This window comes from Marmota monax, unplaced genomic scaffold (assembly GCF_021218885.2).
Source record: "Marmota monax isolate L192 unplaced genomic scaffold, Marmota_monax_Labrador192_F-V1.1 WCK01_AAM20220418_F8-fsc00065, whole genome shotgun sequence".
Classification (NCBI taxonomy): domain Eukaryota; kingdom Metazoa; phylum Chordata; class Mammalia; order Rodentia; family Sciuridae; genus Marmota; species Marmota monax.
This window is the reverse complement of record NW_026694038.1, coordinates 10,181,139-10,207,337: the sequence shown is the minus strand read 5'-3', so window position 1 is coordinate 10,207,337 and position 26,199 is coordinate 10,181,139. Positions and strand designations below refer to the sequence as shown.

Below are 26,199 nucleotides of genomic sequence, written 5' to 3'. Positions count from 1 at the left end.
GCCAGATTTAAAGACAGGCAGTTAGTGTAGTTAGGTAAATGGGGTCAGATACTGAGTCCAATAAAGAAAATAGAGACCATATTGGAAAGTGGAGTCTGATCTGAGCCTGGGAAATCCAGAACAACAACTGGGGAAATTGAAATGTTAATGTCCCCAAGGCCCCCTGGACTGTCCTAAAGAACTCTTAATGAAGTAGCTCCCAGCAAGACTGGGAGATGCTAATCAATCCACCCTAGGCCCTTCCTGCCCAGAGCTCTCCTCCCAGCCCCATCAGTCCTCCTGTTTCCCACCTTTTGGCCCTCCCACCTGCATCCCCACCACGTGTAGGATAGTGGGAAATAAAGGACAGGAATGTGGGAGGACAAAAGAAAACCTTAGATATAAAAAAGGGAAGACCTCCCCTTTCTAAGGATTTCGCCTTTCGGGTCCCCTTCTTCCTCCAGGGGGATGTCTGTTCTGCTGTCCTATAATAAAGCCTTTCCCTTTCCACTCTACACTTGCCTCCAGGTGATTCTCTAGTGTGATACTTCAGCATTTGGGGAAGCAAGGACTCTTCACGGTAAACAGCGGTGACAGTAGTAAGGTAAATTCAGTGATGCTGGAGCCAGACTTCCTGGATTGAATCCTGGTTCCACCGTTTTACAGCTCTGTGGGTTTGTGTTAAGAGTAATGTCCTAGAGCCTGCCCCAGGTAAACTGCTAGAACAGTGCTTGGCAAGTGGTACCCACAGCAAACATTAACTACAGCTGTCCCAGGTGAGGTGAAGTTCTCTGCAGAAGCTGCCTCTGCACTGAAGAGCCTGAAGACTGACCTCGGTGCACCAGGACTTCATGACTGGAGAGACAGAATGTTGCAGACCAAGAGCCAAAGGCCAAAGTTATCTTGGGTTACCTTTAGTCCCTTTTTTTTTTTTTGGGGGGGGGGGTAGTGGGGATTGAACCTGAGGTGTTTATCCCCTAAACCAAATCCTCAGCCCCTTTTCATTTTTTTTCTATTGAGACAGGTTTTCACTAAGTTGCTTGGGTCTCGCTACGTTCCTGAGGCTGGCCTCAAACTTGCTATCCTCCTGCCTCAGTTTCCTAAGTCAGTGGGATTCCAGGCATGTGCCACCACATTCAGCCTTTAGTCCCTTTTAATAGCCATTCACTATCAACCTCTATATCTGAGTTAGCATTCTCGTGACTACTTGATAAAACTCCTGGCCTCCACCAACCCTAAAGCCAAGAATGCCATAACATCCAAATCCTGTAAAAGATTTTCCCTCCTCCTTAAAGAGGACATCTGAATCTTATGAAAGATCTCCCTGCCTCTTTGTAGTCCCTTGATGATCCCACCTACTTTCTTTTGTGATTATAAATTGAGTAACTTCTTCTGCAGAAGAACCATATCATTCTGGCTAGGTTGAATCAGTGTTCCTGATCCAAGGTCACTCCTATATGACTCAGAATAAATTATTTTCTTATTTCCTTAAAGCAGAGTTATTTTCTGTTAACACTCATTAGAAGGTTAAAATCCTGGGTTGGGGATGTAGCTTAGTGGTAGAGCCCTTGAGAGGCCCCTATATTTGATCCCCAGATTGCAAAAAAAGGAGGCCCTGAGTGAAAGGGCTTCATTGGATTCATAGCTATATTCCCTGCATAGGATGGTGGCTGGCACATAACAGATGCTTAATAAGTATTTACTAAGTGTTCAATATTGGGGTTTTCTTCTACAGGACACCTTAGAAACTCTTAAAATAACAATGAAAAACCATCCTGCCAAACACTATGTAAAAATCTGTTCTTATGTGGTAATGCTAGATTTGGCTATGAAATCTTTCCCAGCTTGGCCTACAATTTCAACAACTTATGTGGAAAGGAAAGAGAGAAAGCAGAAAAGAAACAGCAACTGATAGAAAGGGTATGGAGAACCAAGAGAATATTCTTCTTAATTTCTGTTAAGAGGCTGATTTCTCGGAATCTTGATATTTTTTTTTTCCTTTTTTGTATTAGTGCCAGGCTAATTTCTTTTCTCCCTGAACCTTCACGCTTTGTTCGTGGGAATAGCACTTTTGTACTTAGAAAGGAGATAATATCCATAGACTAAAAATATTGTGTCATGTGGCCATTTGCCAGGAACTCGGTAAGGCTCTCTGTAAAACCTGGCATTCTCTCCCCCTTTTTAAAGGCTTGTTTAATCAAAGTTGCTCCCTTGATATTCATTCTTGGAAAACAGAAATTAAATAGAATGAAAAGCCAACGCAGCCCCTCTCTGCCCCGGTACTGGCTAAGAAAAGTCCTGAGTAATCAGATCAATTCAGTTAACAAATGCTTGTCAGACTGGCTCTCTGGTCTCCCCGCTGGGACTATTCCTTTCCCACCTCCCAGGTTCCTTTATTTGCCATCCCTCTGCAGCTATGGATTGCTCTCGGACACAAAAGCTTCTGTTTAGAAGACAGAGAGCCCGTCCTTCCTTCCCTATTCTCTCTTCACCATGCCTTTGGTATAGGGAGAGAGGAAGGTGAGAGGGAGTGGGCGCAGTTTCCTGAAATGTCAGCTCCCCAGGGGGCAGGCCACCTCCAGGCTCCCTGACTACAGTTGGAGTCACAAGCCAGTGATTCAACCTGTGCCTGGCTTACAAGCCATCCGTTGCTTTGCGGGGCAGTAGTGCAAACAAATGAGAATTCAGCCTCCTGTCTTCCAGAGAACAGAGCTATCTATTTACAGGCCACCTTAGGCCAAGATTCCAGTGGGAAGGAAGGACCTTCACTTTTCCCAAGTCCAGGGAGTACCAATGACTGCAAACTGTTGAGTGCATGGCCCCAAACACACCCCAGAGGGTCAACAGCACCTGGCTTAATCTTGCAGCTGGCCTGTGGCAAATTACAAACATGAAGCCACAATCCTGGTACATTTCTCAGTTTAAGCTGAATATTTTTGTAAAATCCTCAATTGCTCTCTTTCTTTTCTCCTATTCTATCCCCATCCCTGCTCAGAGGTGGCAGGTGGGGGAGGAGAGAGGGAAGGAAGCCTTGGAGGAAGAAAAACAACCATTAAAAAACTCCCCGCTGCCAGCCCTTGGCCGGGCTCCTGCCTGCGTTGTGTTGTTCTAAGGGTGAGCTTGGTGGGTTGTAAAGATGTACTTGTTTTTAAGGAATGTTTTTAAGAGACCCTGTGGCCAGAGGAAAATGATTTTAATATGTGATCCTTTACTGACAAATCTACAGGCCCTCGCCCCTCACATTCTGTCACTCCTTTGCCTTAGGCTGCTGGGTCCTGTGCTACCTGCAGGCTCCCCTGATGTTAAGGACAGTGAATGCATCTGAGAGGGTCCCTTCAAAGTAGGCGCAACCCGCAGTGGCCATGTTTTTGGAGTGGGAATTGTCTAATACCACTGCTTTTTCCTTTTATGAGCATTTGACAAGAACCTGGTGTAGAATGTCTTTTGCTAAGACTCCTGGTTGTGACTCTAGACTTTGCAGGCAGACGCCTGGGAGCTGAATGAGTGTGGTGTGTGGGTGTGTGTGGTGGGGGTGCTGTCACTCAAGAAAGAAAGGGGTGGGACACCCATGGCAGAACTGCCAGAACAGGTGAAAACGGAGTGAGTAGGAGTGGGGTCAGGAGACCTTGCAGTTACCTGGCCCAGGCAAAAGCCCCAGGTTCCTTCCTTATCCAGATATATGGAGGCTGTTCCACGGACAAAAACAGTCCTATCCAGCCAGGACCTCGACGGGGCTGGGTTCAGCGTGTGAGGATCCCAGGAAGACCAAAAGGCAAAACTGGCTGTCACTTCTCAGAGCCTGGAGCAAGATGGAAGTGGAGAATAACTTCCGCTGTGGCCCTCCCAGTACCCAGCTAATAGCAAGGTTATTGCTCTTTTAATTTAATCCTTTGTCTGCCTTGGTGAAGACAAAGCACACTTCATTTTATGCAAAAGTCCTTCCTTAATGGAAGGGCCAGGAGAAAGCCCCTTAATGGAGGGACTGCTGCACTAGATCACTTTGCCTCCAGCTGCGAAACCGATTAACGTCCTCAGAGTCTCCAAGGAGGTTCTGCGCAGTCACGCAGGCAGTCACGGGGCCATTTCCAAGGAAAGGGGTGGGGGTGTGTGTGTGAGAGTCCAGTGGGAGGGGGCCAGCCTCAAGGAGCCTCCTTCAGGAGGTGGAGAAGGAGTTGGGCTGGGCACCCCAAGAAGAAATGCCAGGAAATACGATTATTCACATGCATCTCATCCTTCTCTATATTTTGCTGCATACCTCTGAGCCCTGTGCTACCTGCATTCTCATGACCCCACAGAGAGGGGGCAACAAATGACAGGTCTAAGCCTGTGTGTCCTGTACAAGCTACTAGCCTCACGAACATGTGACCACTGAGCATTTGAAATGTGGCCACTGTGAATGGAGATGAGCTGTTAAATGCAAAATGCATAGCAGGCTGTAAGACGCTATGGAAAAAGAACGCAAAATATCTCATTAATCATTTTATATTGAGTTAAATAAACTATATTATAATTAATGTCACCCATTTTCTTGTACTTTTAATATACCTACTAGAACACTTAAAAGTCCCTATGCAGCCCTCATTTCTGGTTCACATCCTAGCTCAGGGGAACAGCGCTGGTCCCTGGTGAATAGCATACACGCTTTTCAAATTTCTTTTAAAAGAAGGGAGCAGATACCAGTGGTTTTTGGACACACCCCTGTTTCCCACATTATCTATGACACAATTTCACTTCATTAAGCTGGATAAGGGTTGTTAAGATTGATCATTTTAAAGGAGTTGGGGGCTTCAGGATGTATCCAAGAGCTGTTTTTAAAATTTATCCTTCATTCCTTATATGCTGCCACTAGCAAAGGGACCCGTGGAGGCCACCAGGCAAGATGACAGGCTCGAACTAAGCCTTAGATGCTTCAGGCACATGCTTTGGTGTTTTATTAAAGCCTGTTCTTGCTCGCTCAGGTCAGTGGTCCTAAACCGGGTAGTATACATCAGAATCCCCAGGGGAAGTTTGCATTCTAAAGTTCTCCTGCAGGGTCCAGGAATCTGCATTTTAAAAAGCAGCCCAAATAGATTTGCATGCCCGAACACACTCTGAGAAATATTCATAAACCAGCTTTCCAGCCTTTCTGATCAGAGGAGACTCCAGGGGTGTTTGGCAACTATGCAAATTCCCAGAGTCAACCCAGACCCACAGAATCCAAAACCCCAAAACAGGGACTCTGAAAATCTGGGAGACAGTGTCTTAAAGTAGAGGTTCTCAGTCCTTGTGAACAGGATAAACTGGTGTCAGAAAAGCACCATGTGCTTTATGATTATGATAGTAAAAAGACCTCCCCCAACTGCATGCATTGCTCAAGATAAATAACAAGAAAACACAAAACTGATACAGGCAAATCTGACCACTACCCCTTGACTGGAAGTAACTCTTATTTCAGTGCATTTCTACATTAAAAGATAAGCCTGGGGTGGAGGTGGGGGACCTAAAACAATTTTAGTCACATTTTTGACCATGTGCAAAATGGTGCAGGTGCAGAAGAGGTTGCAACATCATTGTGAATATCGCTTCACAACCGTATAAATGTTGTTCACCCTTTGACTTTCTTGCCACTCTAAGGAGGGATCACTTTGCTGCCTGACTTCTCTGCCTATGGGACAGCTATCTTGCTATACACAATAAATCAATGCAATAAATAATTTTTTTTCCTAACCCATTTTTTGTTAGCCATATTTGATTGAGTTAGAGGGCCCACTGACCTGGTGACTCTGCTATGCATTATGTCACCTGGGGCTTTATGTTCCCAAGGGCTCGGCCACACCCCAGGTCAATCACATCAGACTTTCAGGGGGGAGGGGGGAGACCCAGACATCTGTGTGTGTTTGAAGTTTCCTGGCAGCAACAATTTATGGCCAAGGTTGAGAATCACAGGTTTGGTCGATAGCAAATTAACCCATCTCCTTTCAACTTTTACCGAGAGCAAACTATGTCATTTAGTACCCCCAAGTGCCCAGAATAAAATGTCTGAGTACAAAGGCCATAATGTGTTACTTTCTGAACTGTTATTACCTTTCTCCAGTCTCAGAAGTTTCCTTCCAGATCATCGCTGTTCCTGCAGGCTGGCTGTCAACTTTGTGTGCAGCTGTTAGTTCCAGCTCAGGTGCTAAACACTAGAGGCCTCTTTCCAGACAACCCCTACCTCACCGAAGGAGCCACCGTGACACCACCAGCTCCAGGCCCCACAGCTGCTCTCAGAAACCTTTTGCCAGCCACACGTTTTAAAACCACCATATCACCGCAGTTGCCTCCCACCCGTGCGCTTCCCCTCATCTGGAAAGGTAACAACCTACCTGTGGGGTGCTCCCACAGGGGCCAGGACTTTATGCTGCCTGCATTATTTGGAGATATATTAAAATGGAGATTTAAAAATAAATACTTATCTTCACAACTGAGATTGCTTCTGTCTGCCCCCTCCCTGCCGTTAGACCTTATAAAAACTTCATTGAATTATAATCATTTGGTATATGCATGTGTCAGGTCTCAGAACACGATACCCCCAAATACAGCATCTTGGCAATTGAACACCCTGTATAAGCAGGAAGGTCACTGGGACCTTCTCTCTGCTTGCCTCTGAAGCAAGGTCATAAAGGAATTCTCTGGCCTACCTGAAGTAGGTTACAAGACCCTTATTCCAGAGGGATCCTGCATTATCCTCAGAGGCCAAGAAGAATCTGAACAAACAGCGCTACTAAGGTCTCCCTAATTTATTATCATTAGATCATACCCCCTCACCCTGACCCTTTCTTACTTCCTTCTTTCTTCTTCCTACATGGAATTCAGAGGTAAAGATTGGAGATGCAACAGTCATTTTGTAATCAGGAGGTGAGAAAATTAGGACCAAGCCAACAAATTGCTCTGGGTGGAAGAGCAGTAGCATCAGGCTCCTGATGGCAGCAGTTGTACCAGCCCTGGGCGGCCTGCCATTATGGTTAAGTTTTCTCTTATTTGTTGACAAACATATTTCTACTTGACATAACTAGCATTTCACTGTCATAGTATGTCATTAAAGCACCTAATATCACTTTTAGCACAGAGTAGAGATCCCATTCAGTGTTTGCACATTCATTCACTTATCCATGTAAATGTTGACAAGAATGAGTCTTGAATAAGGGAGTGAATTAATGGATGAGCCTTTTTTGTTGTTGTTTGGACAGAAGCATCATCTAATAAAAACAGATTATCCCCTAACTTTAAGTTATGTCTTATAATCTTTTAACAGCTTTGTTTCAGATCCTGTGGACTATATTATATGGGTCCTGGAGTTTGTTCCCAACAGACTTTTTTTTTTTTTTTGGTACTAGAAATTGAACTCAGGGGTGCTTAACCCCAGAGCCCCTTCCCATGCCCCCCTTCTTTAAAAAAATTTTTTATTTAAAAACAGGGTCTCGCTAAGTTGCTTAGGGCCTTCCTAAGTGGCCGAGGCTGGCTTTGAACTTGTGATCCTCCTGCCTCAGCCTCCTTGGCCTCTGGGATTACAGACGTGTGCCTCCACGCCTGGCTGGCGTGTATTCCCAAGGCTCACTTCCATCCTATGAGCAAAACTGGTGCAGCTGCTCCAAATCATGCGGAGAACAGTGGAAGCAGCTTCCGGGTGTCACCAATTCCCTGAGAGCCATATTTCAAGGATGCTCTTCTCTGCAAGGCCAGGTTGGCAGGAGTGTGGCCTGTGCAGAGGTTGGTCAGGTGGAATTAGCTCCGTTTATTTATTTATTTTTTTTCTCTCTCCGACTTGGGCTGCCGGGCTGCGGTGTACACACAGGGCACGTTAGTGGGCAGAGTTAAGAACTGAGGCACGGAACTGAAAAAAGAAAGGAGAGACTTCAGCTGTCTCAGACTGAACTGTGAGGCAGCTCTCCAGGCCCAGTCTCCTGTCCCACACCCAAGAATTCCTGGTACTCTAAGAAAAAAGTGTTCTTTTTAATTTGGTTCCAAGCAGCTTGGCTTTATCTCTTGAAAACGGTTATGTTGATACCTGGCTTTGGGGGATACATTTTATGTTTACTTTTAAAACAGTATAGGTAGATTTTTAACAGCTTAGATTTTAAAAATATATAGAGCAGTTTTGACATGTCAGGCACTGCTAAGTGGCTTTGAATGCATTGTCTAATACACACCATCCTCCGTCTGTGGTAGGTGCTATTATTTTCCTTGTGTTACACACAAAGAAACTGAAGCTCAGAGAGATTAAGAACTTGTCCGAGATCACACAAAGCCCTGAATCCAGGCTGGGGTAATTGTCTCCAGAGCCCCCTATCCATTCCAACCATCCCCATATTCTGTGATTTGGAGTGGACAGCATATTCCCCCAACTGCCACTGCCCTGACCCTCCCTGCCCTGCCAAGGCTCAGGATGTCAGGCTCCTGGCCAAAACCCATGGGCACAAGAGCCTCTTAGTTTGACAAGGGGACTTACACTGAGGGGAATGTTTCGTCTGGTGTCTTCTGGATCGAAGGCCTCGACCTGATAAATAAATCCAGGTGTTTCTCTTTCTGCTATGAAGAGGTCTAAACCTGTGCGAGTGTGCAAAGTGGAAGAAGAAACATTTTATTAGATAAAGCAAGTGGTGGAACCAGGTGTGTTGGCATCATGGGACAGAGGGCAGCAATATCCCAGGCCACGAGGAAGACCACTGGCCAGCGAGCATGTGCCGAGCCATCTATGGGAACTGACAAAATGCTATGGTGTCGAGCCATCACCGATCTCCTCCACGGAGAGTGACCAGGTGCTGCTTGCTGAGCAGGGTTGGGAAGAACCACAGGTAGGAGCCTCCAGCGTGGGACTGCTCCAGGTCCCCACCCACTGCAATGTGCATAGAGTTCCTCAGCTGTGCTAAGCGACCCCTTGACGTGCACTTGGCATCTCAGCAGAAGTGAGCTTCTCAACGAGGGGTCTCTGGTGGGACTGAGAAGAGGTGGAAGGTGCAGAGGCTCAGGGAAAAGGCCAAGTACCTTATCTAGTTTCTCTCAGAGATCATCTTGGCTAATGGACGCAGGGCCACATTGCCTGGCCTGCCTGAGGGGCCCCACAACCCTGCTCTAAGAAGTGACTAATATTATTAAAAGCAACACCTCAAACAACATTTGAGGTGCACTGTGCTGAGGACCTAACATAAATTTTATCTTCATAACAGCCCTATGAAGAAGATATTGTAACTATTCTTTCCATGTTATTGACACTTTACAAATGAGGCTCAGACAAGCTATGACGTCACCTCAGCTAATCCCAGAGGAGAGGAACAGGAGCAGAACTTTCCTTCACTTTCGTCACTGTTCATACTTTTGTTAAAAATAAAATAAAATAAATGGTGCTTTGAATGTCCCAAAGGCTGATCTAGACACTGGAAAGACAATAGTTCACAGACAGACCAAACCCTGTTTTCAAGGCGCTTGCATTCCAGTGGGAAGATATGGATAATAAAATCTGTGCAGAAAAAATAGGTGTATGTTAGGGAGCAATGGTACGGAGCAAAGTCAGGGAAGGGAGTGCTCAGAGGTGCCTTGCAATTTCAAATAGAGCAGCTATGGCAGGGTCCAGCTGGGGAGGGGGAGGAAGAGGAGGGAAGAGGCTGATGGGCAGTGTTGGGGTAGCAGGGGGCTTGCCAGTTTGGACGGGGCCTTGAGACTCTGGCTGTCTGTTTGAATGAGGTGAGAAGTTCTCACAGTGTTTTCAGATTTGCTTTAACTGATATTTTAACAGGATCCCTCTGGCTGTTGTCTGGAGAATCCACTGGAGTGAGCCCAGGGAGAGGGATGGGGCAGAAGCCAGGTGGCCAGCTGGGGGACCCTGGCAATCATCCAGGTGAGACACAACTGTGACTTGGACCGTGTTGTTGGTGGGGTGCAGATGCTGGTTGGATCTGGATGTATTTGGAAGCTGGGAAGATTTCCTGGTGGATTGGATGTTGGCTGTGAAAGCCAGGGAGGGGTGACTGAAGATATTGGCCCAAGCAACCAGAAGGACAGAGTGGCTATTAACTAAGCTGGAAGAGACACCGGGGAAGCAGACTAGGGTGAGGCGGGGAGGAGTGGGAGTCAGGAACTTGGTTTGGGGGTACACTAAGTTGGGGAAGTCCATTAGACATCTGGGTGATGACAGATAAGACAGGCAGACATTTCAGTGAGAAGTTCTGCCAAGAACCTTAACTCAAATTAGAGACTTGAGGGTGTCAGAGTTCAGGTGGTGATCAAAGCCACCAGCTTGGAGAGAACAGGTAGGAGGTTCCCCTGTTCCAACATAAGTGGGGACCCTTATGTTGTCCCCACTCTGTGGCAGACCCTGAACACTCAGTGCCATCTAGGAGAAGAGTCCATGGGAAGAAGGGGCAAGTCAGTCACCGACTGCAACACAGTGACAAGCCTGTGATGGGCCTGGCCCAGGGTCCTCTAGAATGACCCTCTTGAGGTCCCTGAGCCTCAGTTTCCTCCATAGGACAGGGAAGGGGCCAAGAGAAACCGTGGCTATGGAGGGCTTGGTAAACGGCTGGATACTGTGACTGGGCATGCTGAGCCGGAGGATATTTCATCTATTCCCTGCTTGTTAAGCAGCTGCCTTTTCCAAGAAAACAGCTGTTTGTTTTGTTTTTTTTTTTCTGTTTTTCTCTGTCCTCCAGGGTCCTCCCTGATGCCACCGTCTGGGCTGCATTGCACACTCTGGTATATCTTACCTTCTGCCAACCTTCCTAGAAACCGAGGAGGCTCATTCACATCTGTTACCTGAACAGTCAGGATCTGCAGGTCTGTGACACCCACGTCATCCTTAACATAAATCTGCAAGTCATATATGTTTGGTCCTGTTTCAAAATCTAGCTGTTCCTCCCCAGTGGTGACAACCTAAAACAAAATGAAAAATTCTTAGTGAAAGAAGGTCTGATTTTTCACACGCACATTTGCAAAGGGTCCTTACTAGCAAGGAAGCAACCAGCATCCTGAAGACCATTTTTCACTTGCTGCCAGAGGAAACGGTTGTTTTGTCTTAGTGCTCTCAATGTAAGTCCCATGACACTCCACACTGAAGGCTCCTGTGCATGCGGCTGCTTTTCACAGGAAAGAAAAATATCCAGGAGACATCCTGGTGCAATTCACCAGAGACGGAAAGCCTGAGAATTAAACCCCTACCATACTTTGGGAGTAGGCTTCTAGAAAAGTCCTGTAGGTACCCTGAATACAGTCGGATTGTCTCTCATCTTTAAGAAAGGATGCTGCCCTTCCCTGGGGTTGCCCCCCAGCTGTGGCTCAACTTGTCACTCCACTCTAATTGTCCTAAGGCCACAAGCAAGAATGAGCAAGAGGAGAAGGATACATCTGCACATAGAAGGAATATTTCCTTAATCAACAGACTGTTCCCTCTTCTTGCGACTTCCCCCACATCCTTCCATTGTCAGGAAGTGTTGTACTCTGCACTATTAGTATTTTGGAGGCAGGATAGCAACATCAAGAGGCAGGACCAGAGATTCATCACCAGAATTAAGAGCTGTTGCCAGCAGGATCGCTTGGGGTCCGTGTGGGGGGGTCCTGCTAACTGGGGCTGGTCTGAGACCTCTTACATCTATAGGCACATTCTGCCATCAGCTTAGCCCCTGGAACTCCTACAAAGCTCACAGCCCTTTGAGACATTGCTATGGTTTGAATAGCCCATAAAAACTTAACTTGAAGTGTGATTGCCACTATAACGATATTGAGAGGTGGGTCCTGTAAGAGATTAGAGCACGAGGGTCCACCTCTTAGATGGATTGATGCCCTCGTTACCATGGCTTTCTGGGCTTCCTGTCCCACCCTCCTGCTCTCTTGAGTGCTCTCTCACCATGCAGGTACTTTTGCCACGTCATGTCCCAGAAAGAAGGCCCTCACTAGATGCCAGCATCTTTTTTTTTGTGCATGCAAGGCAAGCACTCTACCAACTGAGCTATATCCGCAGCCCAGATGCCAGCATCTTGACATTGCCTTCCCAGCCACCAGAACTATGAGAAATAAATTTCTTCTCTTTTAAATCATCCAGTCTGTGCTATTCTGTTATAGTAGCAGAAATCAGATGAAGACAGATAACAAGGACTAAATTTCTTATATATCCACAACGGGTCCTAACAGAACTTTTGGCTACCAATGTGACTGGGGCCAGGTGGTAAGCTATTCAGCATCCTGCAGTGGGAGAGCACCTGGCTGCAATTCCATTCCCACCACCAAACTTCCATGTGACCTTGGGAGAGTTGCTTTCCCTTCCCCTGATTTTGCTTCCAAGTGATGATAATTAGGGAAATATCCCTCGCCCTAGTTAAAGAGCTGAAGTATAATATGTAGTATTATAACAAAGAGCCAGGCCAGGGTCCTATGGAAGATTGGGAGACGATTCGTCATGAGCTGTGTGTGGTCAGAGAAGGCTGCACGGAGGAGGTGGTGGGTATTGTGTTTGCGAGATCTGGCCTGGTTAAGAGTGGAGAAGACAACCTCAGATGTGAATGCGTCCCTCAGTGGAGGAAGAATACACAAAGAGTTGAGAGAGAAGAGAGGTTGTGTCCATATTGTGCAGGGTCAATCTGGTAGCCACTTAAATGGAGGTGACGTGGTCTCTCTGTTTTACATATAGAAGGTCAGGCAGCATGACACAGGGGTCACAATCACAGACTCTAGAGCCAGACTGACTGATTTTAGAGCTCAGCCTTCCCATTATTTCCATGCCTCAGTTTCCCTATTTATAAAATGGGGGCTAAAATCACATTATATAGGGTGAAGACGAATGAGCTAATCCATGAGAAGTCCGTAGAACCTTGCCTGGCTCAGAACTAATATCTTGCTAATGCTGACTTTTATCAACATGAGGCCATCAAAAATGTACATTCGGGCTGGGGCTGTAGCTCAGTGGTAGAGTGCCTGCCTTGCACATGTGAGGCACTGGGTTGGATCCTCAGCAACACATAAAAAATAAATAAATAAAAACATTGTGTCCAACTACAACAAAAAAAAAAAAAACAGTTTTTTTAAAATGTATGTTCCCCAGAGCAGGACCCTCTGTTAAGATGGTCAACCTGCTTTCCTGATTGATACCCTAGCTTCCTGCATCCCGAGCTGGGATGGATCTCTTCCCTAAATATTACTTATTGCCACCTTCTCTTTGAGAACCAACTCTAACAATCTAGAGCAAGCAAATTAACCACTCAAAAAAGGGCTCAAAAACTTTATATCTTGGAACCAAAATAATTGTCTTGCTATCCAGACAAAGGAAAAAATTATTTTTGTTCTTGTTAGCATCTTTTCAAGCTATTTTGTGGAACATTTTATTTATGCTAACAATTGTGAAAGGTAAACCCCCCACCCCACTCCATTTTACATTCAAAGACACTAAGACAGGGGAAGGGACTCTCCTAAGTTCACATCTGACAGTGGCGACCCCTTGATTTGGTTGCAAGCAAGCCACTACAGAGTATGTTAAATCTGAAGTCATCCTGGACAAAGCTGAGCAAATGTTCATGGCCAAGGGGATTTAGCTCAGTAGTACAATGCTTGCCTAGCATGCATCACAAAATAAATAAGCAAAATTTTAAAATTCAGGACTAGCCAGGAGCAGTGGCACACACCTGTAATCCCAGAGGCTCAGGAGGCTGAGGCAGGAGGATCACGAGTTCAAAGCCAACCTCAGTAACAGCGAGGAGTTAAGCAACTCAGTGAGACCCTGTCTCTAAATAAAATTCAAAATAGGGCTGGGGATGTGGCTCAGTGGTCCTGTGCCCCTGAGTTCAATCCCTGGTAACACCCCTCACAAATAAAAAAAATAGATGGGAAAAGAGATGAACAGATGAAAGTGTGGCAGGTGCAGGACCCTGGAGAGCGCCTGTCTTCCCAGCTACTGGCTTCTCAGAGCTATCCTTCAGGGTGCTGTTGCAGGAGAAAATCCCTCCACCCAGGATCAGCCGCTTGTGGCTGACTAAGGCTGACACCTCTCTTGCTGGCGATAGTGAGCCAGCACAGCATGGGGGCCATGAACAAGGATTCCTGGAGTCAGCCATACCTCAGTTTTCCCATCTTTAACTTGCAAATAAAACAGTAAAGGACTCCATAGCATTATTGTAAACAGTAAATGAATGAAACCATAAAACATTCTGGAAATTCCTGGCATATGGTAAATGTTCTGTCAATGTGGGTTGCTGACTCACATCCCCCCCCACCTGAGAAGTCCTGGCAGCTGTGTCTCAAAGCAGGGAAACCTGGCCTCTGGCACAACTCAGAGCTTACCCTCAGAAGACATGACTGAGTCGCAAGGCCATCAGTGACCAGACTTCTGGCCATCAGCCTCCAGAGTGTGGAGAGAACCCAAGCAGGAGCCAGGTTCCTTCACGGAGACGGCATTACCGTGCCTGGAAGGGGGCAGGAGTGACTCATGGGCTCACTGACGATGCTGAGTGGTTTCCAGGAAGAAGCCCATCCTCATACTAAAGCAAGGGTCTGGGCAGCTGCAGGGCATGGTGCCCAGAGAGCACAGGGATAATGCAACAAATACTTGAGCCTAAGTTCGCTGAAGGGCTAAGACATTGCCATTTCAAGAGTTTGGGGATAGGAGGGAATTCTTCCTTGATTGGTTGCCCTGCTTAAATCACACGAAATGTGGAAAGAGCATACCTACTCCATGAGGAAGGATTTGGAAGCTCACCAAAATGGCCATCAATATGCACAACAAAAGAGGAGACCGAGCCTGGGGTTGGGAAAGAAGACCTGAACACCTGAGCTAAGTTGTTGTTGTTGTTGTTGTTCTTCTTCTTCTTCTTGGGTTTTTTTTTTTGTTGTTGTTTTTGTTTTTTTTTGGTACTGGGGATTGAACCCAGGGGCACTTAACCACTGAGCCACATCCCCAGCCCTTTTGAATATTTTATTTAGAGACAGGGTCTCACTGAGTTACTTAGGACCTCACTAATTTGCTGAGGCTGCCTTTGAACTCACAATCCTCCTGCCTCAGCCCCCTGAGCTGCTGGGATTATAGGTGTAAACTACTGTGCTCAGCTCTGAGCTAAGTTCTTATCCCATCTTTTATGGCCGTGTCTTGAAAAAAAAATCATTTAAACTCACTGTCTCTGCATTATATCTAAAATAAGAATTAAAACTTTGAAATACTGTTATTAATTGTAAAAATCAGGAGATCAAGAATGTGAATATTCTTGGGAAGCTTTATGCAAATGTGAAGGAAGAGAAGTATCATTAAAGACAGCAGACCACAGGGCTGAGAATGAGAACTCTCAAGGGGCAACAACCCAAATGTCTGTCAATTGAAGAATGGATAAACAACATGTGGCATATACTTATAAAATGGAATATTATTCAGCCATAAAAGAGGGAAGTACTGATACATGCTGCAATATGGGTGGCCCTCGAAACTTTATGCTAAGCAAAAGAAGCCAGTCACAAAAGACCACATGCATTCTGTTCATATGAAATGTCCAGAACAAGCAAATCTGTAAAGACAAAAAGTAGATTAGTGGTTGCCAGCGACGGGGAACAGGAGAATACAGAGTGACTGCTAATGAGGATATAGTTTTATGTTGGGATAATGACAATTTTCTAAAATTAGAGTGTGGTGATGGTTGGACAACTCTGTAAGTATACAAAAGACCACTGAATTGTACAATTTAAATAAGTGGATAATATGCTGTGTGGATTGTATCTCAACAAAGCTGTTTTAAGAAATAATGAGAGCTCTGAAGCCTGACGGCCTGGTTTCCCATCTCAGCTCAGCTGCCCACTAGCTGTGCCACCCAGGGAAAATTACTTAAACTCTCCAGGCTTCATTTCCTCATCTGCAAAAGAGACTAATACTACAGACACAGTCACTAGGTTGTTTTGGGGATCACAAGGGCAAGCACCTATAAACACACTTTCAATAGTGTTTGCATGTGTGACGTGCTCTGTAAGTGTAAACGGTTGGCAAGACTGACGGGAACAGAAGGCAGCAGCTGTTGAAGACAAGCCAGCTATCAAGGGAGTAGGTAGGCAGGCAGTTAAGTCACAGGACTGGCATCTGGGCCTGACAATGCAGGGAGGATGCTGAAGTGAAGACTGACCATACCAGAGAGCCCTGTCCTGGGGTGACCAGAGTACCAGAAGCCTGGGCACTGACCTCAAGTTATAGGTTCTGCAGACCTGCTCTAGAGCAGATCTGCAAACTTCTGGAAAGCTCTACTAGTGACTGATGATGAGCTGCCTTAAGAACACCCCGTAGGTGCCTCACAGAAGCAGCCCAGCCTAGACCAGGCAGGCCAGAGCCCACTGGGTCCCACAAAGACCCCAAGGACCAATGGCAAGGCTGAGGATAGAATTGCAGGAGGTTCCTAGGCCAGTTGAGGAAGGGGATCAGGGTGTGGAGTATCAAAGCCTGGGCAAATCCAGACACCTAGACGCTAAAGGCATCCTGAGAAGACCCTGGAGTGTAAAGCATACAACCAGCAAGTTGGTCCTCCCTGTGGGGAAGTGACAACTTTGAGAAAGACTCAAATGACAAACTGAAAAACAGCAACAGGGCTCGGGTTGTAGCTCAGTGGCAGAGCACTTGTCTAGTATGAGCAAGGCCCTGGGTTCAATCTCCAGCACTGAAGGAAAAAATAAAGAGCAAGAAAGCAGTAACAGTGGCACAGCTCTTGAACTATTGTCTCAGTTACCCAAGAGGAAACAGTTGCACATTAGAGGTGGATATTGAGACTTATATTTTATTAAAGGGCCTATGCCTTGCATATTAAATAAACCCACTTTTAGATTTCCTTCTAAAAAACTCACAGAATCACGGAAAAGCAAAATCAGTTGACCCAAAATCATCAGAGCCTGGTTTTTAAAGACCTTAATACCCAAACTATCAAACCCAAAGGATTTAGTGTAGTACACCTAACACCTGATGTCATGTGGCTTGTTGGCAGTAAGAAACAATCCTTCGAAGGTTGTGGTGGTGCACACCTGTAATCCCAGTGACTCAGGAGGCTGAGGCAGGAGGATCATGAGTTCAAGCAAGCTAGCTGCAGCAACCTAGCGAGGGCCTGAGCAACTCAGCAAGGCCCTGTCTCTAAATAAAATAGAAAAGGGCTGGGGATATGGCTCAGTGGTTAAGAGCCCCTTGGTTCAATCCCCAGTGACACACACTCACACAAACACACAAACACACACACACACACACACCAGAAAGAAACAAGCCTTCCTTTCCTAACAAATTTCCCAGTGCTCATGGGGACTGCATTCAATGGAGAAAGAAGGTCCAAAGGCTACAGAGGCATCAGGAACAGGGGGTGCTGGCTAGGATGCCCCAAATAGGACAACTGGATCTTATAGAGGGGAGTTTAAACAAGGGAATGAGGGAAAAGGATCACTGATCTGAACTGCCAGCCCTCCCCATCTCAGGACCACCCCTTTGCAGATGACTCCCTGTGGGTGGAGCTGGTGAAAGGCAGCTTACCTCAAAGTCAGTGCCCGACAGCCAGTTCACCCTGAAGGCTTCAGTGAGGGGATTGGAGTTGATTATCAGGGGAAATCCTGGGATCACAGGTGACAATGATACTGACAAATTCACAGAAAACTTGTGCACCAAAGTCTCAGGTGGGGAATTCTCTGCCACGTTGCTTGTGGCAGGTAAGTGGATTAGATGTAAGGTCCCTCCTCCTGTGGATTTAAAAAAGACACAAAACGACATGAGCACAGAGCTTTTTGCTGGGAACAGGGGGCTTATCAACTTGGTTTGTGGCTTTAGTTCACGGCAGTGATGAGACTTGGTCACTCCCCAAGAACAAATGCTGCTGCCAAGTGCTAGAAAAGGAAATGTGAGACCTTCTGGGAACCGAGGAACAACCCCAGCAATCTGCTCTGTCCTTCAGTCAGTGAAGCTGCTGCCTTTTCTCTTGTCTCCCTACTTTTCTTCTTCTTCTTCCTCACACCCGTTTTTATGAAGAGCTAAGGAAAAGAAAAATGTGATATCTAAGGAGAGAGGACCTTCCCCAGCCCCTGCCGCCTTGAAGGCCCTAGTGTGGTAAGGACACCCTCTCTCTCTCTCTCTCTCTTGCAGTTTGTAATTTTGTTTTCCGTCTCCGCAGCAGTGTTCAATTTATGAGGTCATCTGAGAATCGAGTGTGTATGACTAGACAATTCCAACCTCATGGGTGACCTCTCCACATCCACCAGCCATCTCAACGGCAATTTTTTGTCATTGTTAGTGCCATGTTGTTGGACATCATGTAGGGAGTCCATCAGCACTTCTTGGGTGATTGATTAACTCCCTTTCACAGAGGAGAAAATGAGAATCAAGCAAGGGAATGTGGATTGCCTCAGGCTGTGTGACACACAAGCCCCTTTTTAATTTAAGAGAAAGGGTATTTCTTCCAAGAAAGGCTTGGAACCATTCTAAGACACTCGTGATACTCTGTGAGACTTGACCAGCACAGAGAGAGCCAGTGGAGACCCCATTCTCTCAGGCTTTCCTAGTTTCTGTGACTGTCCTGGACTGAGTAATTCCCCCCAAAGATTCGGAAATGGAGTTTTCACCCATGTAATTAGTAAAGTTAAAAGGAAGGCATATTGGATTAGTGTGGGCTCTAACCCCAAGACTGGTGTCCTTGTGTGGAAGCAGGACACGGAGACACAGGAAGGCCATGAAATAACAGAGGCAGAGATTGGAAAGATACAGATACGAGTCAAGGAATAAAAAGCAATCAGCAGAAGCAAGGTGGAGGTGGGCACAGAACAGATTTTGCCTCAAGAAAGAATTAACCCTGCCAATACCTTGATTTTGGATTTCTGGTCTCCTGAACTATGTGAGAGAAAAGTGTTTTAAGCCACCCAATTTGAGGTGATTGGTCACTGCAGCCCTAGGAAATAAATCCAATGACCATTTCCCCAATGTTCTAAATAAGTGTATAATGAAAAATCCTTTACTTCATTTACTTCTCAAAAACACCCCTCTCCGGCAGGCGCTGTGGCGCACGCCTGTAATCCCAGCAGCTCAGGAGGCTGAGGCAGGAGGATCATGAATGAGTTCAAAGCCAGCCTTAACAATGAGGCACTAAGCAACTCAGTGAGACCCTGTCTCTAAATAAAATACAAAATAGGGCTGGGGATGTGGCTCGGTGGTTGAGTGCCCCTGAATTTAATCCCTAGTACCCCCACCACCCAGAAAAACCCACCCCTCTCAGATAGGTATTAATATTATCATTTTACAGATGGGGAAGCTTAGTGGAAAGTCACATAGCAAATAACAAATAACAAAGCCAAGACTTACGCTGAGGTCCTACTTCCCAGTCAGCTTCCCCTTCTTGACCACCATCTGCCACTGGGATCCAAACTCCCAGAATGGTAGGAGACAAAGGGGTAAGGAGGGACAGTAGAAGGATCTGTCCTACTGAAAGGTGTGAAGATTCTAGAGACAGTCAAGTCCTGGGGAAAGGTTTGGCTTTATCAGGGGATGCTTTTATTTCAGCAAGGGAGGGATGCAGAGGAATACATGGAAGTGTGAGAAAAATTGAAATAGAAGCACATCATGAATACAAACTTTCAGCTTAGAGATTAAAATGCATACTTTTTATTTTTGCTCACAGAATTATCACGCTTTATACGCAGGGACTGTGTAAGGACTCACACATGCAAACAGCCGAGGTTTCGGGTGATGTGGTTATGAGTAGCTTTTTACATCTATTTACCTTGACTCTGATATAATAGCAGTTTTGCAATAAAAACCAGGAGCTAAAGAGTATGGCTGGAATATTTAGAGATGAAATGCTTCTATGAAGAGTTTTTCAAAATGAGCAGAGTAATGAATCCCTTTGGTTGGACAAAGTTTTTAGGCCTAACGTGCTCACATTCTTTTGACCACAAGCAAAACTCACCAGGGCACCCCCCAAGCTGTTCATGACAGTTTCCTCACTGCTTAGCAAGACAAGGGCAACCACAGCAGAATCAGAGATTGGCACTTAATTTTCTAGGGCCCCATCTTCTTGCCCGTACTCCTTTCCACCCCTCCTTGCGCCCCAGTGACTTGTGCCCCTCCATTGAGGAGCAAAGACATAACTTGCTACTTTAAAATTTTTTATTTTTTATTTTTATGAATAGCCTGCCCCACCCAAATGAACAGATTGAAGCAATTAACCACCTGTATTTACCAAACCTCACCTCACCAGGCACAGTGCCAGGGGCTTTCCTACCTATGGCGTCTACTCCCAACATACCTGAAGTCATCACACACTCAGTAAGTGACTGTGGTGGGCTTGGCTTCCTGCCTCTGGATCTTGTAGATAACTGACAGTCCATACCTACCACAGAGTCTGTTGCTCTGTATCTGCAACACAGCCATGTACCTGGGACACACAGTAGTTATTCTGTCACTTGGGAACACTGCAGCAACATGGCTCCAGGGCTTGATAAGAAATTGGACCTTCCACCTGGATGCTAAATCTGGATGATGTGATCTACAAGAGGCTGGTTTTTTTGTTTGTTTGTTTGTTTGTTAGAATAACATAAAGAATTGGGCTGGGAAATGAGCTTGCTGGGGATTCATGGATAAGCAGCTTGCTAAGCTCCAGTTGGATTTTTCTACAGCCTCGCCCTGTATAGGCAGATTCTCATGGCCACCAAACTTGATGCATTCCCTTTGAGGAGCTGAGGGAAACCGAGAAGCTGTCATCCCCATATATTGTCTGCTGACAGTTCTGGTTTGCTCTGCTGGGAGAGTATCCCTTGGTTTTGTTGCATTGATCATGACTTTGGCATTACTATGTCTGGGAGACTAATGTCATGAAAGAACACCAGCATTCCAACACAAGACATCTGACTCAAGGACAGCTCTATACTGCCTCCTTGTATGTATGTATGTGTGTGTGTGGTATATATATATATATATATATATATATATATATATATATATATATATATATATATATATATCTTTTCATAGTTTTCCTGGAATGGTCATTTTTGTAGTGAGGGAGATATTTTGGAAGGAGAAGTGGATAGATCCCTTGACCTCAAGCAATTTGTATTGAAAACTGTTTGCTCCACATGTGGCTAGAGCCAAACTGTCCTTGGATATGCCCATTCTGTGGACATTCTTGCTGGTAATGTTCTACTTGGCTGGTGACCTCTCTTCCCAGGGTACAGTTGTGTGTTCCAGGATTGTGCACCTGAATCCAAAAGCTTTAAGGCAGACATTCTGTGGATACTGATAAGAAAGGTAGACCCACTGCAATCTAAATACCCAGTTTTTCCAGCTTCTTTGCTTTTAAAAAAAAGTACTAGTAATAGCAATAGCAATAATTTAAAAAGTGACTCGTGCTATAAATAGAGCAATTAGTAAGATGCAGTGTTCAAAAATGGTCAATCCATTCATTACACAGATAAGTTTGAGCTGTGTACCCAAAGCACCCCACTGAGCAGTGGCAGAGGGCAGGTTAGAGGCCAAGGGCCAGGTCTTTGGAAGACACTGCACTTTTCCAGAAGGCTTTATTTTATGGTCTGAATACTGAAGAGCAGGAATGAGGGTTTAATGGAATTTGACTTACACATGAATCTTAACTAATGCTCAAATTAGAATTGCTTGAAGGTTACACTTTGAAAAAGAAAAGGCCTGCAGGAGATCTAGTATCGGTCCCTGAGCCCACTGCAGCTTGTCTCTTGTGCTTGAGATCTGGGTGCTTGACGTGCTCACTTGTTTCCCCTGAATCACTGACTTTCCAGAAACAGCTCCTGGGGCCTCCTCCCAGGAGTCTGTGTTGAGGCAAGGTCTCCTCAGCCTCAGTTACAGGGGAGGATGTGACTGCCCTGGGCCCCCAACCCCATAAATGGTGACATGGATTCAGGATGTGGGGTGAGGCCACCTTCTCCTTCTAGGGATGTGGCTGCTCTAACTTGTACCTCTTTTCAGTACACAGAGAGAATAGTGCCACTCTCTGAGGTGCCACTCTCTAGTAGCTAATCGAAATAGTAGTAAAAGAAATCAGAGTTGTGAAAGGAGCAAGGGACTTGAAATTAGCTCTTGCTTCTGGCTTTGGCTTTGCTGCTACTTGATTGTGTGACAGTGGGCTGGGCCCTGCCTGAGCTTCCCTATCAACTGTCTTTCAGGGATGCAGTGCCACACCAACAGGGGCTTTTAAACAGGTTCTACTGCCAGTGAACTTGCCCAGGACCCAGTGATAATTTTGCGAATCTACAGTTTTATTATAAGAAAAAAATACAACATAGCAAGAACATTAAAGTGAGGATACTTAATCACCTCTGAACGATGCCTCATAGCAAGAGATCCAGAAGGGCTGGAAGTAAGCTCCTGTTGTCCCTTTTTTTCTAAGGAACATGCAGGATACACTTTGTCAGGTCAGGAATCACAGATGTAAGCACAAATGCCATCTTAGTTTGTGCTGCAAGTAACAGAAGAGCACAGACTGGGTAATTTATAAGCAATGGAAGTTTATTTGGCTCACAGTTCTGGAGGCTGGAAAATCCGAATTGAGGGGCCTTCCTGCTTTTTCATAATGTAGCAGAAGGCACTGTTCTGTGAGAGAAGTCCAGCCCACTCCCTTAGCATCAAACCCACTCCCATCATAATGGCATTTAGCTTCCACAATAATGACCTGATCATCTCTTAAAGATTCCATCTCTCATTGCTATTCTCAGTGGGAACTGCTTCTAAGACCTGAACTTTGGGAGACACATTCAAAACATAGCAAGTACCTTGGAAACACAGTACCCAAAATGGAGCCTCTGCTGGAATTTTTTCTCTTTTGCTGTAGGCACATTCTTGCTATATAACCAGCCTCAACAGCACAGCCTCGTGAGGTTCTAGGTGAGACCAGGTGCAAATCATCAATCTCACTGTTATCAATTAAACAATGCTTACAAGCTGGTACAAACCATGCAGAAACTCCTAGGACCCATGGTTACAAAACCACATTACTAAGCAGCATTGCTTCACGCCTTGATCAGGGTCAGCATGGTGCAGGAACTTTAGCAAAACAACTCAGGCTCATACCAGGACTGCTAGAACTCATGGTTACAGCCCAGATACCATAAATGAAAATCCTATATTCAGTAAACTATGAAAGATGACAGAATGTTTGTTTGGGTATGTGCAACGTTTTTCTATTGCTCTCATTTCCGCCATGTGTACTTTCTGAATGGGATGCTTGCCTTTCCTTTTGGAAGAGCTGATCCATGCAGAAAAGATTGATAGACCAGAGCCCTTAATTGGACACAGAGGAAAAGAAGAGAACTCTCGCAATGATTCTGGACATGGCACTATATTATAATTGGCAAGAGAAAAATTTGCTTGCCTTGGAACATCACTCAGGTTCTGATCTGAGAAGGGTTGGTTTCTTTCAAACCTTTACCAGCTCCACAAAGGTGAAAAGCAGGTGGGTTCCAGGGACTTGAGCCCTCACTCCAGTGTTTGAGAAAGACTTTCTGGAAATAGACTGCATCTTCCTGCCTTTTTCAATGAAGAGAGCATTAAGAAACAGTTATACCTAGTTTCTCTAGGGGCATAAGACATTGAATCTTGGACTTTTTCTGACTTCTTGACATTGCCTAGCAAAGTACCAAGCCCAGAAGATGGGCTCAGGGACTTCCTGGAGAGACTAGGCATAGCTTTGCAGCTATGGACAAAAGTCAGGCAGATGGCTTGGTACCTTTGCATGTTCATGGAGATCTCCATCACCGAGGAACCCTTCTCTCCGTAAAAACCCTGGAATGTTCTATTTCCATGAGAGCAATACAAAAGCTAGTCCCCTGGAGACTTTCTCGAAATGTAGACAGGTTCTAAGTGCAGTGGGTTCAAATACACCAAGGCTTCTTTAATAGGACCTTCATCTTCTGAGAATTACAGGTGGTTCTTCAGTGCTGAGGCAGCTCGAGAAGGCTATTTTGTCTCAACCCTTTCCCATGAATACAGTTGAGAGTTTCATCTACTTTTTTTTTTTTTTTTTTTTTTGCAGTCTGGGGAGGGGTGCTTTCTTTGTAAGTTGTTATTAGAATGGGACATGATCCCTTCCCAAAGAGAAACTTTCATTTCCTTCATCCTAATAGGAGATGAAAAGGACAGAAGCTAATTTAAATGCCAAACTGAAGGGGCTGGGGTTGTGGCTCAGCCATAGAGTGCTTGCCTCACACATGTGGGGACCCACTATGCACAGAAGATGTGGACATTTTGAGAAAGCCTCCATTTTTTTTTAAATGCCAACATGAAGCAGGCAGAAAAATAAATCTAAAATTCTGCATTTGGTGAGGGGGTAATCAGTAAGTGGGGAAAAAAATAAATCAACCCACACTAGATTCAGAAGGCATGGTGGTTGATGAAATGACAAACATTTATTGGGTCTCCTCTGTGTGGCACTCAGGACCTACAAGGTAATAGTAAACATTAAACCTGATATGGCAGGGATGGCAGTGTGGTTGAAGAGCCGGGACAGGCGCATATCAAATGGATTACAGAATGACAGCTCCTGCTAACTTTGCTGAGTGCCACTGAGTGTGTGGGGCACTGTGCCAAGCGGTTGGCACACAGCAGTCATGCAGGCAAGAGGAGCTCCGGGGTGCAGTGGGAAGAGGGCTCTTCCCAAGATAGAGCAGCTCCACAGGGCGGTGGGGCTTGAACTGGTCCTCGAAAGAAGCATAGGGCCCGAGGAAAGAGAAGAGAAGCCTGAGAGGATGTTAGTTTATTTGAGAGTGTACAGTGATGCCTACTTCCTGCATGCTGAAGGCAGGTGCTGATATGTATGCCCTTGCCCCCAGAATCCCCTGTCACCCTAGTGTTCAAGCACTAGAAATATACATGATCAGAACGCGCCATATCACCAGGTGGGGTGGTGCACGTCTATAATCCCAGTGGCCCAGGAGGCTGAGGCAGGAAGAGTTCAAAGCCAACCTCAGCAAAAGGAAGGCACTAAGCAACTCAGTGAGACCCTGTCTCTAAAGAAAATACAAAATAGGGCTGGGGATGTGGCTCAGTGGTTGAGTGCCCCTGAGTTCAATCCCCAGTAGCCCCCCCCCAAAAAAATGTGCAATATCAGGAGCGTCATGATCAGGTACTTGGACTCACAAAAGTTGAGAGATGGAGAGTTTGCATTCTGATAGCCCTTCCAAAACTAGGATTTGAACTGTGGAAGTAAAAGCATGATAAAATCCATGGTCTTTGGGGACCCACTATGAGCAGAAGATGTGGATATTTTGAGAAAGCCTCCAGAGAATTATCTTTTTAAATTATATATATATAATATTTATTGCATACCTTTGTGATCTGCTCCTCTCACACATCTGATAATAAAGATCCAAATGGTAGTGTTCAAGTAGGAGGCACTGGGTTCTTCCTAACCTCACTCTCCCCGCCACAGTGACAATAAATGTCACCCCTTAACTCAAATGATTATGGCCTAAAAGCCCATACTTCTGCAGAAACTGCAATGTTTACTTCAAGCAAGAGGCTGGGCTGCTCAAGGACTGCTTCTCTACACAGTTCCACCTGCTCCCTGCAGGGTCTGAAAGCCCAAGTTGAAGGAAGCCTCCACTTTAGGAAACCCAGGCATTTATTCGGTTAGCAGATCAAAGAGGAAAATCAAATGGTCATTTCCATAGATCATTAAAAAAGCATTTGACTTAAAAATCCATTTTTATTTAGAAAAACTCCCAATAAAACAAGAACAAAGGCTAACCCCTTAGTATGTCAAACATTTCTCTCGCTCTGAAAGCTAGCATCATGTTTAGTGTGGAACAGGACAGAAATGCACACTCTTATTATTTAACAATGGTCTGCAGGCATAGGCCTGGCAATTAGATAAGAGGGAGAAATAGAGGGTATAAAAATAGGAGAGGAAGAGTAGAAATGTTCATTCTTTTCAAACCTGGAAAATGCATGTGAATCAACTAAGAAGAGCATAAATGGTGAGATAATGCACTAATAGATTTCCTATATCATACAATAATAAGTTAAAAGACAAGGGAAGAAAAGATTCCATCTTCACATGTAAAAATAGAAAAAGGAAAGCACTAGAAATAGCCATGATCAGAATGTGCAATATCTATATGAAGGAAACCTTAAAATACTCCTGAGGAAAACAAAGGAAGACTTGAACAAGTATCTAGAACACTGCTCCTCAGTCAGGAAGACTCAGCTGCACAAATAATAATCACTAACATTTACTAAGCATTTACTATGTTCCAGACACTCCCCTAAGTATTTGA

At 45.3% G+C, this 26,199-nt stretch overlaps 1 protein-coding gene across 1 annotated transcript in view; it reads right to left on the bottom strand.

Annotated features, from left to right (window-relative positions):
• Cdhr3 (cadherin related family member 3) overlaps positions 1-26,199 on the bottom strand; it is a 63,730-nt gene that overhangs the window by 36,626 nt on the left and 905 nt on the right. The window contains 3 exon segments of the mRNA XM_046464170.2: positions 8,447-8,544; positions 10,698-10,863; positions 17,450-17,652. Coding sequence (XP_046320126.1) covers positions 8,447-8,544; positions 10,698-10,863; positions 17,450-17,652 — 467 coding nt within the window.